General features: G+C 44.4%; 1 protein-coding gene across 1 annotated transcript in view; it reads right to left on the bottom strand.

Moving 5' to 3' along the window:
• Positions 1-6,519: 6,519 nt before the first annotated feature.
• Positions 6,520-12,912, bottom strand: part of LOC143774866 (adhesion G protein-coupled receptor E3-like) — a 123,845-nt gene continuing 117,452 nt past the window's right edge. The window contains exons 19-20 of the mRNA XM_077262636.1: positions 10,911-11,003; positions 6,520-10,832 (exon numbers count right to left, since the gene is read on the bottom strand). Of these exons, the coding sequence (XP_077118751.1) occupies positions 10,755-10,832; positions 10,911-11,003 (171 nt within the window). The 3' untranslated portion in view covers positions 6,520-10,754. The remainder of the gene's footprint in view (positions 10,833-10,910; positions 11,004-12,912) is intronic.

Below are 12,912 nucleotides of genomic sequence, written 5' to 3'. Positions count from 1 at the left end.
GAAAAGACAAAGCAGACTGCAGAAAAAAAAATGGCTCAACACCTTTCTTCCCTTCTTCTGAGATGCATTTAACTCATTACTGGCCAGTTGTACTGTTATGATCCGGTGACCTTGGAGCCGCATGAAACTTTCTCTGGAGTTGGTGGAAGCTGTACTGACCACAAATCCTGAACTAACACCGCAACTAGAAGTAGCCGTGGGGTGTGCCTAACAAACCCTAGACACCTCGACACAGCCGGAGGACTAAATACCCCATAGATGGAAATAGGAATACTACCTTGCCTCAGAGCAGAACCCCAAAGGATAGGCAGCCCCCCACAAATAATGACTGTGAGTAGGAGAAGAAAAGACACACGCAGGTAGAAAACAGGATTTAGCAAAAGAGGCCACTCTAGCTAAATAGGAAAGGATAGGACAGAATACTAGGCGGTCAGTAATAAAACCCTTCCAAAAATATCCACCACAGATAATACCAAAAAATTCCACAATCTAACTAAAGACGTGGAATGAATATCTGCAACCCCAGAGAATCCAACAAGACTGAGAAAATACTGACACAATCTAAGCTGGACAAGAAAACACAAAAGAATAGCACTGAATTATGAAGCACACAGCATGTGTGCCACAGAAAAAAAACCCAGACACTTATCTTTGCTGATTTGGCAGAAAGGCAGGAGGAACCAGGCAGAGGTCCAACACCTCCCAACAACAATTGACAACTGGCAAGGACTAATGAATCCTGCACACCTAAATACCCCAGTCAGAACTGCAATCAGCAGACACACCTGACCAGGACTGCAACCCAGGGACAACTGCATTACCACCTACTACCACCGGAGGGAACCCAAAAGCAGAATTCACAACACCCAACACACCCCAAACCTAATCCCAATCCTAGCCACAACCCTAACCACACCCCTAACCCAAACACACCCCTAATCCCAACCCAACACACCCCTAACCCCAACACACCCCTAACCCTAATCCCAACCCTAACCATAACCACGCCCCTAACCCTGACACACCTTTAACCCAACCGTAAACGTAAACCAAACCCTAACCCCAACTGTAGCCCCAACCCTAACCCTAACTATAGCCCCAACCCTAACCCTAACTTTAGCCCCCAACCCTAACCCTAACTTTAGCCCCAACCCTAACTTTAGCCCCAACCCTAACCCTAATGGGAAAATGGAAATAAATATTTTTTTTTAATTTTATTATTTTCCCTAACTAAGGCGGTGATAAAGGGGGGTTTGATTTAGTATTTATAGCAGGTTTTTATAGCGGGTTTTTATGTTTGGCTGCTGTCACACACTAAGAGACGCTTTTTATTGCAAAAAAATAGTTTTTGCATCACCACATTTTGAGAGCTATAATTTTTCCATATTTTGGCCCACAGAGTCATGTGAGGTCTTGTTTTTTGCGGGACGAGTTGATGTTTTTATTGGTACCATTTTTGGGCACATGACTTTTTTTATCGCTTTTTATTCCGATTTTTGTTAGGCAGAATGAAAAAAAACCAGCAATTCATGAATTTCTTTTGGCGGGGGTGTGTATACCGCTCCACCTGTGGTAAAATTGATAAAGCAGTTTTATTCTTCAGGTTAGTACGATTATAGTGATACCGCATTTATATAATTTTTTTATGTTGTGGTACTTTTATACAATAAAAACTATTTTATATAAAAAATAATTATTTTTGCATCGCTTTATTCTGAGGGCTATAACTTTTTTACTTTTTCGCTGATGATGCTATATAGTGACTTGTTTTTTTTTGGACAAGATAACATTTTCAGCGGTACCATGTTTATTTATATCCGTCTTTTTGATCGCATGTTATTCCACTTTTTGTTCGACAGTATGATGATAAAGCATTGTTTTTTGCCTCGTTTTTTTTTTTTTCCCAGTGTTCACTGAAGGGGATAACTAGTGGGACAGTTTTATAGGTCAGGTCGTTACGGACGTGGCGATACTAAATATGTGTACTTTAATTGTTTTTTTATTTACATAAAGAAATGTATTTATTGGAACAATTTTTTTCCTTATTTAGGATTTAAAAAAAATATATTTTTACACAGTGTAATATTTTTTTTAAACTTTTTTACATTGTCCCAGGGTGGGACATCCCTATACAGTGTCAGATCGCTGATCTGACACTTTGCAATTCTGGAGGCTTGCCGGCTCCTGCTCTCAGCAGGCACTAACAAGCCGCCTCCCTGCAGGACCCGGAAGGACCCCCGCAGCCATCTTTGATCCGGGGCCTGCAGGGAGGAGAACGGAGGAGACCCTCTGAACAACGCGATCACATTGAGTTGTTTAGAGGGTCTCAGGGAAAAACGAGGGGAGCCCCCTCCCTGCACGATGCTTCCCTATGCCACCGGAACGCTGCAATCATATTTATCGCAGTGTTTTCGGGGGTTAAAGTGCCGGATGTCAGCTGTGATAATCAGCTGACACCCAGCCGTGATTGGCCATGCTCCCCCCTTGAGAGCGGCTGATTGCCTATGACGTACTATTCCATCCATGGGAATTAAGTCCCAGGTCACATGGACGGGATAGTACGTCCAATGGCAGAAAGGGGTTAATGTACATCATGCTTATTCTCACTAGCAACAATGAGTCCTAATAGTCCGACAAATCGCACCACACATCTGGTCCGAGATGATAAGCTAGCCTGTTGCCTCACTCAGCATATAATTCAAGATCTTGGATCAGGATTTTATAATCAGTGTTCAGTATAGACAAAGGACACCAGTCCTTAAAACCTTTTAGATTTTCCTTCCTTGCAAGGAGAACTAGACCATATTTACAGTTGTGCTCAAAAAATTACATACCCGGCAGAATTTGCTTTCTTGGCCTTTTTTCAGGGAATATGAATGATAGCACCAAAATATTTTCTCCACTCATAGCTAATGGTTGGGTAAAGCCATTTACTGTCAAACTACTGTGCTTTCTCTTTTTAAATAATAATGACAACCGAAAACATCCAAATGACCCTGATCAAAAGTTCACATACCCCATATCTTAATACCATGTATTGCCCCCTCTAACATCAATGACAGCTTGAAGTCTTTAGTGGTAGTTGTGGATGAGATTATTGATTTTCTCAGATGGTAAAACTGGCCACTCTTCTTGGCAAAAAGCCCCCAGTTCCTGTAAATTCCTGGGCTGTCTAGCATAATCTGTGCACTTGAGATCTCTCCAGAATGGCTCAATGATATTGAGGTCAGGAGACTGAGATGTCCACTCCAGAACCTTCACTTTGTTCTGCTGTAGCCAATGACAGGTCGACTTGGCCTTGTGTTTTGGATCATTGTTGGAACGTCCAAGTACGTCCCATGCACAACTTCCGGGCTGATGATTGCAAATTTGCCTCCAGTATTTGCTGATAACGTGCTGCATTCATCTTTCCTTTAACTTTGACCAAGTTTCCTGTGCCTTTGAAGCTCACACATCCCCAAAGAATCAGCGATCCACCTCTGTGCTTTACAGTAGGAATGGTGTTCTTTTCATTATAGGCCTTGTTGACCTCGCTACAAATGTAACCATTTATGGTTGTGGCCAAAAAGTTCAATTTTAGTCTCATTACTCCAAATTACCTTGTTCCAAAAGTTTTGAGGCTTGTCTCTGTGCTTTTTTGCACATTGTAGACGAGATATTTTGTGGCATATGTGCAGTAATGGATTTCTTCTGGCGACTTAACCATGACTTAACCATGCAGCCCATTTTTCTTCAAGTGCCTCCTTATTGTTCATCTTGAAACATCCACACAACTAGTTTTCAGAGAGTCCTGTATTTCAGCTAATGTTATTTGTGGGTTTTTCTTTGCATCCATAACAATTTTCCTTGCAGTTGTGGATGACATTTTTGGTGGTCAACCTGACCGTGGTTTTGTTTTTACAGAGCCCCTAATTTTTCATTTGTTAATCACAGTTTGAACACTGTGACAGGCATTATCAATTCCTTGGATATCTTTTTGCATCCCTTTCCTGTTTTATACAGTTCAATTACCTTTTTCCGTAGATCCGTTGACAATTCTTTTGCTTTTCCCATGACTCACAATCCAGAAACGTCAGTTGCTGGATGAAAGATGCAAGATTCTGTCTGGATCCCGGAAACTCACTCTGCTTGTAATCAGTGTGTGTGCATAAAAGCTAACAGGTCACAGGTGAGGATGTTACCATTATTATTATTATTATTATTATTTATTGTTATACAAAGGTGACATCAACTCCACAAAAATGAACCCTACTTGCTATCGCCACAGGCGCCTTTTCTGGGCGGCTGTTATTTTTAGCCTGACGGGGAGCAATATTAGGCTGAGGGGGAGCGATATTCAGGCCCCTTACCAGCCTGAAAATACCAGCCCCCATCTGTCTGCTTTAGCTTGGGTGGGTGTGAAAAATGGGGGGACCCAATGCCTTTTTTAAAAATAAAATAATTGAAATAATTGAAAATACAGCATGAGGACCCCTCTATTCTTAATAACCAACCTTGCTAAAGCTGACAGTTGAGTGTTGCAGCCCACAGCTGGTAGTTTTGATTGACTGGATATCAAAAATACAGGGGATCCCACACCATTTTTTTAAATTATTTATTCAGAGCACAGGTGCCGGCTGATGAATACTCCAATCAGCTGCCGCCGGCTCTCACTGTTAAGAGCAGCAGCAGGTGTAGACTGATGGGAGTAGTAGTTGTCCCCATCCATTTTTGGATTTGTGGCAGATCTGGTTTCCCTCAGTTCAAAACCTTTTTCCTTTCAGGTCATCAGGGATTAATGCAGTTTCCCCCGCCGTGGCCGCTGGTGTTTTGCATTGCTGCTGGGTCAGCTGATGAGGGTGGTGACCACTCCCACCATCCTTTAAGAGGTCACCTGATGCATCAGCTGACTGTCGGTGTTAGTTCATTCTGCAGCGACCTAGCTGGGAGAAGGAGCTTTTTGGAAGCAGTGGTTCTACAGCTGAGATCGGTTTTCCTGGTGTTGTTTTCTTGCTGTGTGGTGCTGTGCAGCAGAAAGCTAAGTGTGGTGTTTTTAATACCCAGTCTCTTTTGGTATCTGTCTTTCCTTTCCTCTTGTTGTATTAGTGCAGAAGTGGGACCAGTGCTCTCACCTGCCAGTTCCCTACGTAGGCATAAGAGCAGGGCAAGTGAAGGACAAAGTATCCTGGTCAGCGATGGGGTGAAAGAACCCGTATAGGGACGATAGCAAGATCAGGGCACATCCTCAGGTGAGTGCAGGAGGTGTTCATTCCCCCGTTCCCTACTGACAGGGCCCACCGTTGTTAAAGTTTCCCTGGTGTGTCTTTCCGTCTGGTGACCGACCAATTGTTAGGTCGTGTCTCACTGCTGCGGTCACATCGTGACAGTAGTCCTATCAGCCAACGTCAGAGACCTTAGGTAAACTCTTTACCTCTGATCAAAGCTGCGGGGTCATCTGACCGGCGGTAATGATTTTTCCGCCGATCAGAGGCATTGTTTGCCACGCTGTCATGCACGTGACAGCGTGGCGAGAACTGGATGTTCGGGCCCAATAGGGTCCCGGTTCAGGAACTTTTGTGGTACCCAAGCCAAACTTTTTTTTAACTGTTTGGCAGAATCCACTGGACCCAGACATCCAGGGGTTTGCACATCACTTCTCTAACTCCCTTAGTACAGCCCTTACTATAGACTACAGTGTGGGCCAGATTCAGCGCCTCACTCACTACACAATGGTTGGAGTACTCTAAAGGCCTTTTCATGTATTAACAGCAACTCTCCTCTCTCTTTATATACATGCAGTCTATTCTGCTGGTGTTACGTGTATGTCTACCTGGTGTGATGGGAACCATAGGGATATACAAGATGGGCCTGCTGGACTATATGGTTAAGAATCTTCTCATCATATCTGAGAATTTGAACATGGTCATTTTGTCTGGACCAAAGGACCCAAATCATGGCCAGTATCTCCAGTATCTCTTGGCCACATGAACATGAGAATTGTTCTACAGATACTTCTTCCGTAAGAAGACATTAGATCCCTCATCAGACAGATGCTGATAAGTCGCTCGCCTCACCCTGTTCACATTAATAAAGCTTTTTTCAGACCTGTCCCGGGCAGCTAGACTTTCTCATCTTAATTTAGTGTGTGTGTGGTGGGGAGGGGGGGGGGGGGGTAGGTTCATCCTCCTGAACATTATCTCTAGGGATGTATGAAGGATTTTGTTCATGTGGCACCTTTTCTTCTTGGTCTTCTTCTCCCAGTTCTCTATATCGACCATGACATATTGCCAGCTCTGGTGACTCAGATATTCTCTGCAGAGTGTTAACTTTTCTGGAAGGATCTGTAGCACAATTTTTTCTCTTTACAGTCTGGAACCCTTCCTCATCCACACTGGTGGATGGATCAACTGGTTCTGTAGATATACTGGGTTGTTGTCTGGATACCAGGTCATTTTTACTATAAAGTGAATGTCATAAAAACAAAACCCAAAAAATAATAACATTTTCATTTATTTTTTTCTATATTACACCCCACTTTTTCTTGTTTATAGAACTTTATATGGCAAAGTGAATGATGGCATTGAAAACAACAACTCGTCCTGAAAATAAACAAACCCTCTTATGGGTGTGTCAACAGAAAAAGAAGCAGGTTGTGGATCTTCAAGGTAAAAAAAGAAAAATTACTGCATCTTTAACAGGTTTAAGAAAATATTTTTCCAAGTGGAAACTTCTTTGAAATAAAATTGAAAATAATTTCAAACGCAAAAACACCCCATTGTTAATATGCATTTATTTGTATTGAACCCTACAACATTAAGCAACGGTTAGCCACACAAATCTCGTGTTCACATACAGTTGTGCTCAAAAGTTTACATACCCCAGCAGAATTTTTGCTTTTACAGGAGGGGCTGGCGCCAAGTAAGTGCAGCGCGCAGAGTGGTGAGCAGCACGCTCGGCTTACCCCACCTGAGAGTGCTGGGCCTGTGACAGGCCGTGCTCCTGCTCTCCAGGATAGGAGCTGTGGTGCTGGGGGGATTAGAGAAGAGCCGAACCAGCAGAGCAGAGCCGCATATCTCCCAACTTTTGAAGAAGGCAAAGAGGGATAAAGATAGCGGTGCGCACAGCGTGGCAAAATTTAGGCCACGCCCTGACCACACCCATTTCACAACTAGTCACACCTATATCCACTCCCCAACCACACCCATTTAGCACTGCTGATCACACTGTTTCATAAACAATAATTATAAACAGAATAATGCTCAATACTGTATAATGGCCCCACATGATGTTCATACTGTATAATCGCTTCACGTGATGCTCCATACTGTATAATGGCCACAGAGTGCTCCGTACTGTATAATGGCCACACATGATGCTGCATACTGTATAATGGCTACACAGTGCTCCATACTGTATAATGGCCACACAGTGCTCCATACTGTATAATGGCCCCACATGGTGCTCCATACTGTATGATGGCCACACATGATGCTCAATACTGTATAATGGCCCCACATGATGCTTCATACTGTATAAACACCCCACATGATGCTGCGTACAGTATAATGGCTACATGTGATGCTCCATACTGTATAATGACCACACATGATTCTCCATACTGCATAATGGCCACACAGTGCTCCATACTGTATAATGGCCCCACATGATGCTGCATACAGTATAATGGCCCCACAGGATGCTCCATACTGTATAATGGCTACACAGAGCTCCATACTGTATAATGGCCACACAGTGCTCTATACTGTATAATGGCCACACATGATGCTCAATAGTGTATAATGGCCACACAGTGCTCCATACTGTATAATGGCCCCACATGATGCTCCATACTGTACAATGGCCACACAGTGCTCCATACTGTATAATGTCCCCACATGATGCTCAATACTGTATCATGGCCACACATGATGCTCAATTCTGTATAATGGCCACACAGTGCTCCATACCGCATAATGGCCCCACATTATGCTCAATACAGTATAATGGTCAAAAAGTACTCCATACTGTATAATGGCCCCACATAATGATACTTACAGTATAATGGCCTCACATGATGCTCAATACTGCATAATGGCCACACATGACGATGCCAGTGCACAGTAGGGGCTGTAGATGTGTCCCAGCAGCTCTGCTTACAATGCAGGCAAAGATTTCACCACCTGTCACTGTCCACACTGCTGCCTCACAGATCCTGCACATTGCAATGTAGCGCAGCTCTGCAAACTCTGCATGCACTCAGACAACACCACTATCTACTGGCTCTACTCCATAACTGCGGTAGTATATAAAGGATATATATATATATACTGTGCCTATGACTAACAGGCTGCACTGGATTGCTCTAAATGCTGCCACTACTCCTGGTTATAATGCCTTGTACTGTAAGCACAGCAGGGCCAGCTGCAAAACACACACACATACCTCAGAATGTCCTCTCTCCCTCTCTGAACCACCGAGGGCGTGTTGGCTGCTTCTGCTGGCTGTGCGGGAGAAGCAGAGTCCCGTGCGGGACTGTGGGGCACAGCCTCAAAATCGGGACAGTCCCGCAGTATGAGGGATGGTTCGGAGCTATGGAGCCATGCCAGCAGAGCCGTGCCAACAGAACGGAGCTGTACAGAGCAGTGCGGAGCTAAGCCAGGTCCCGTACACGGCGTGATAGTGAGTCCCGCACACGCTCTGCCCAAGAGTGACCGCATACTTGACAGACCCCTGTATACAGGTCCACCATTTGTGGACAACCGACTGTCAGCTCCCCGCTACCCTCCACGCTAGGTGACCCTAGTTGAAGGCAGAGACTGCACTGAGTGTGCGACGCATAGAGAAAGACAGACGGCTAGGCCAGAGCCTCTCTACCAAGGACTTGTGCACATCGCTGAGCGAAGTCCCATTCCGGCGGTTCCCCATACTGGACTAAGTACCGTGCTACATATGTTTTGAGCACGGGAAATCTTCCTACCTCCCAGAGACTGCAACGAGACGACTTGTGCTGCTGTTGTCGGTGCCACCGTTGGATTCCCGCCTGTCTGAGACTCCGTCGAGTCGACCCGCGCTGCTGATGCCAGTGCCACCGTTGGAATCTTGAATTTCCTCATATCAGAAGTCTACAGTCAGTTAAGTTTAACCTCTTTATTACTGAACTTCCGTTCATCCCTATCTTTCACTGCCATCCTCCCAGTTCTGACCCATTCCTTACCTTCACCGTTCAGCCCTCTACTCCCTGCAAGGAGTATTGTTCTTTGTTAAATAAATACCTTAACTCTTGGTCTGCCTCCTGTACATGGCGACATCCTGCGTTCCTGCGATTTCTACACAGCCACTGACATTTCTAGATTGTAAGCCATGGGGAAAGCAAAAGAATTGTCAACGGATCTATGGGAAAAGGTAGTTGAACAGTATAAAACAGGAAAGGGATGCAAAAAAGATATCCAAGGAATTGATAATGCCAGTCAGCAGCATTCAAACTTTGATTAACAAATGGAAAATCAGGGGCTCTGTAGAAACAAAACCACGGTCAGGTAGACCAACAAAAATGTCGTCCACAACTGCCAGGAAAATTGTTCTGGATGCAAAGAAAAACCCACAAATAACATCAGCTGAAATACTGGACTCTCTGAAAACTAGTGGTGTGGCTGTTTCAAGATGCACAATAAGGAGGCACTTGAAGGAAAAAGGGCTGCAATGTTAAGTTGCTAGAAGAAAGTCATTACTGCACAAATGCCACAAAGTATCTCACCTACAATATGCAAAACAGCATAGAGACAAGCCTCAATACTTCTGGAACAAGGTAATTTGGAGTAATGAGAACAAAATTGAACTTTTTAGCCACAACCATAAACATTACATTTGGAGAGAGGTCAGCAAGGCATATGATAAAAGGAACACCATTCTTACTGTGAAGCACGGAGGTGGATCGCTGATGTTTTGGGGATGTGTGAACTTCAAAGGCACAGGAAACTTGGTCAAAGTTGAAGGAAAGATGAATGCAGCACGTTATCAGCAAATACTGGAGGCAAATTTGCAATCATCAGCCCGGAAGCTGCGCATGGGACGTACTTGGACATTCCAACAATGATCCAAAACACAAGGCCAAGTCGACCTGTCATTGGCTACAGCAGAACAATGTGAAGGTTCTAGAGTGGCGATCTCAGTCTCCTGACCTCAATATCATTGAGCCACTCTGGGGAGATCTCAAGCGCGCAATTCATGCTAGACAGCCCAGGGATTTACAGGAACTGAAGGCTTTTTGCCAAGAAGAGTGGGTAGCTTTACCATCTGAGAAAATAAAGAACCTCATCCACAACTACCACTAAAGACGGTCATTGATGATAGTGGGGCAATACACGGTATTAAGAAATGGGGTATATGAACTTTTGATCAGGGTCATTTGGATGTTTTGGGTTATCATTATGATTTAAAAAGAGGAAACACAGTAGTTTGATAATAAATGGCTTCACCCAACCACTAACCATGAGTGGAGACAAAGTTTTGGTGTTATCATTCATATTCTCTGAAAAAAGGCCAAGAAAGCAAAAATTCTGCTGGGGTATGTAAACTTTTGAGCACAACAATACATGAGCGAAATCAACAAACAAAATAATGTAAAAAGTATATTACATACAATTATCTACAATAATAAACACTGTGCAGGTAGATAAAACAAAAAAAATGTTTTGTCTTTTTTTCTGGTAAACAAAGGATTAAAGTTCAGCTCTAATACTGTTTTCATATCGACTTCTCCCCCAGATCCATGTAAGCTATTTCCAGTGCACTTTGTTCTCCGATTCAGAACTTTGTTCCTTGGTCACTGGTTTACTAATATCATTTAAGTTTATCTGTTAAGGAAAAAACAGGAAGATTTAGACCCCAGAAAGGACGGAAGAGGGAAAATTATTATTAAAGTAGAAACGTACTGATTTGGTGGCTTCGTGAGGGGAAGTGTCATCCGATGACTGCTTTCTGTGTTTTACAGCTTTGCAGAATAGCTTTCTATACTCTTGTCTCACCTGTTTATAAGATGGAAAAGTAGGAACATTTATATATATCGGGGTCTCATCCAGGTATTTTATGTAATTTTTGGTCTGTGTGAATAAACTGATCGCTCCTCTACAGCTGGACGACAGGCTCCCCAGACAACACCTCCAGACTGCTGTTATAGGGGGCTCCAGACTACACATCCAGACTGCTGTTATATGGGGTGTGAAGAAACCTGATTGTAGCTTAATTTCCCAGACAACCATGTTTTTGCAAACCAAAAGAACTGGCTTTTTATCTGTATATTGGCTTGTGAATTTAAGTGTTTATGTCTGGTGGATCAAGAAGACAGACTTGCCAACTGATATACTATCTAACATACTGTGTAAGTCTGTAATAGTGACTGTACATAGAGTGTGTTAAGCTTTGTTTATTGATGTGTGCTGATATGCTAATAGTGCTACCTTGATCCCATCACCATTGTTTACCTTATCTTGTTGTTGGACTGAAGGACCCTGGGTAATTCTAAAAACAGCTTACATGCCTTGGGTATAAAAAGACTCAGAGATCACATCCTGGGAGACTGAAGTAACACAGCTATCAGCCAGACATTCTGCAAACCACCCAACAGAAAAGAGAAAGGACTGCAGCCAATTCATCATGGCACCATCACGAGGGACACTGATCTATGATTCTAAGGAAACAACCCAGGGGTTTTCGGCTCCGGTTGGAAGGACACAGATCTGATCCAGTGACCATCTCTGAACCATAGATATGTTTGGAGAAAGCCAGGGTTGGGACCTGCTGGTCGCCTGGTTCCATGGAGATGGTCAGATAAGCCAGGTGGTGAGTCTCGTGTCAACTGGGTTTGGACCTTGTATGGACTCTATGGACAGTTCTTGGTCATCTCCCTATGCTTGTCGTTACCCCTTCTCTGTGCGTGCATCCACAGATGGAGTAGCGACCCTGGGAGCTCTGACATAACATCTACCATTATCTCGACGAGTCAGCGGAATGGTGAGGCCCTGTAATGTGCACCATCTTGGGGTAATTGGTGGGATTGTTCTGTTTGCTATTGTGTGTTGTGGTTCAATAAAGTATTGCCACACTGTTTTACCTTAGCCCTGTGTTGTCTGTGTAGTGTATTGCCCAATGGGAGATAGAGCGGGCGTTCAATGGTATGAGCCGTGGTCCATGCAGTCTTGCTAAAGACAGCCGGGCCAGCATACGAGAGCACCCACTGACTCCACAGGGGGCTCCAGACTACACCTCCAGACTGCTGTCATTGGGGGCTCCAGACTACACCTCCAGACTGCTGTTATAGGGGGGCTCCAGACTACACCTCCAGACTGCTGTTATAGGGGGCTCCAGACTACACATCCAGACTGCTGTTATTGGGGGCTCCAGACTACACATCCAGACTGCTGTTATAGGGGGCTCCAGGCTACATTCCAGACTGCTGTTATTGGGGGCTCCAGACTACACATCCAGGCTACTGTTATAGGGGGCTCCAGACTGCTGTTATAGGGGGGCTCCAGACTACACATCCAGGCTGCTGTTATAGGGGGGCTCCAGACTACACATCCAGACTGCTGTTATAGGGGGGCTCCAGACTACACATCCAGACTGCTATTATAGGGGGGCTCCAGACTACACATCCAGACTGCTGTTATAGGGGGGCTCCAGACTACACATCCAGACTGCTGTTACAGGGGGCTCCAGACTACACATCCAGACTGCTGTTATAGGGGGGCTCCAGACTACACATCCAGACTGCTGTTATAGGGGGGCTCCAGACTACACATCCAGACTGCTGTTATAGGGGGGCTCCAGACTACACATCCAGACTGCTGTTATAGGGGGCTCCAGACTACACATCCAGACTGCTGTTATAGGGGGGCTCCAGACTACACATCCAGACTGCTGTTATAGGGGGCTCCA

Source organism: Ranitomeya variabilis, chromosome 5, assembly GCF_051348905.1.
Source record: "Ranitomeya variabilis isolate aRanVar5 chromosome 5, aRanVar5.hap1, whole genome shotgun sequence".
Lineage (NCBI taxonomy): Eukaryota > Metazoa > Chordata > Amphibia > Anura > Dendrobatidae > Ranitomeya > Ranitomeya variabilis.
Note: the sequence above shows the minus strand (reverse complement) of the source record. Positions and strands in the feature narration are given on the sequence as shown.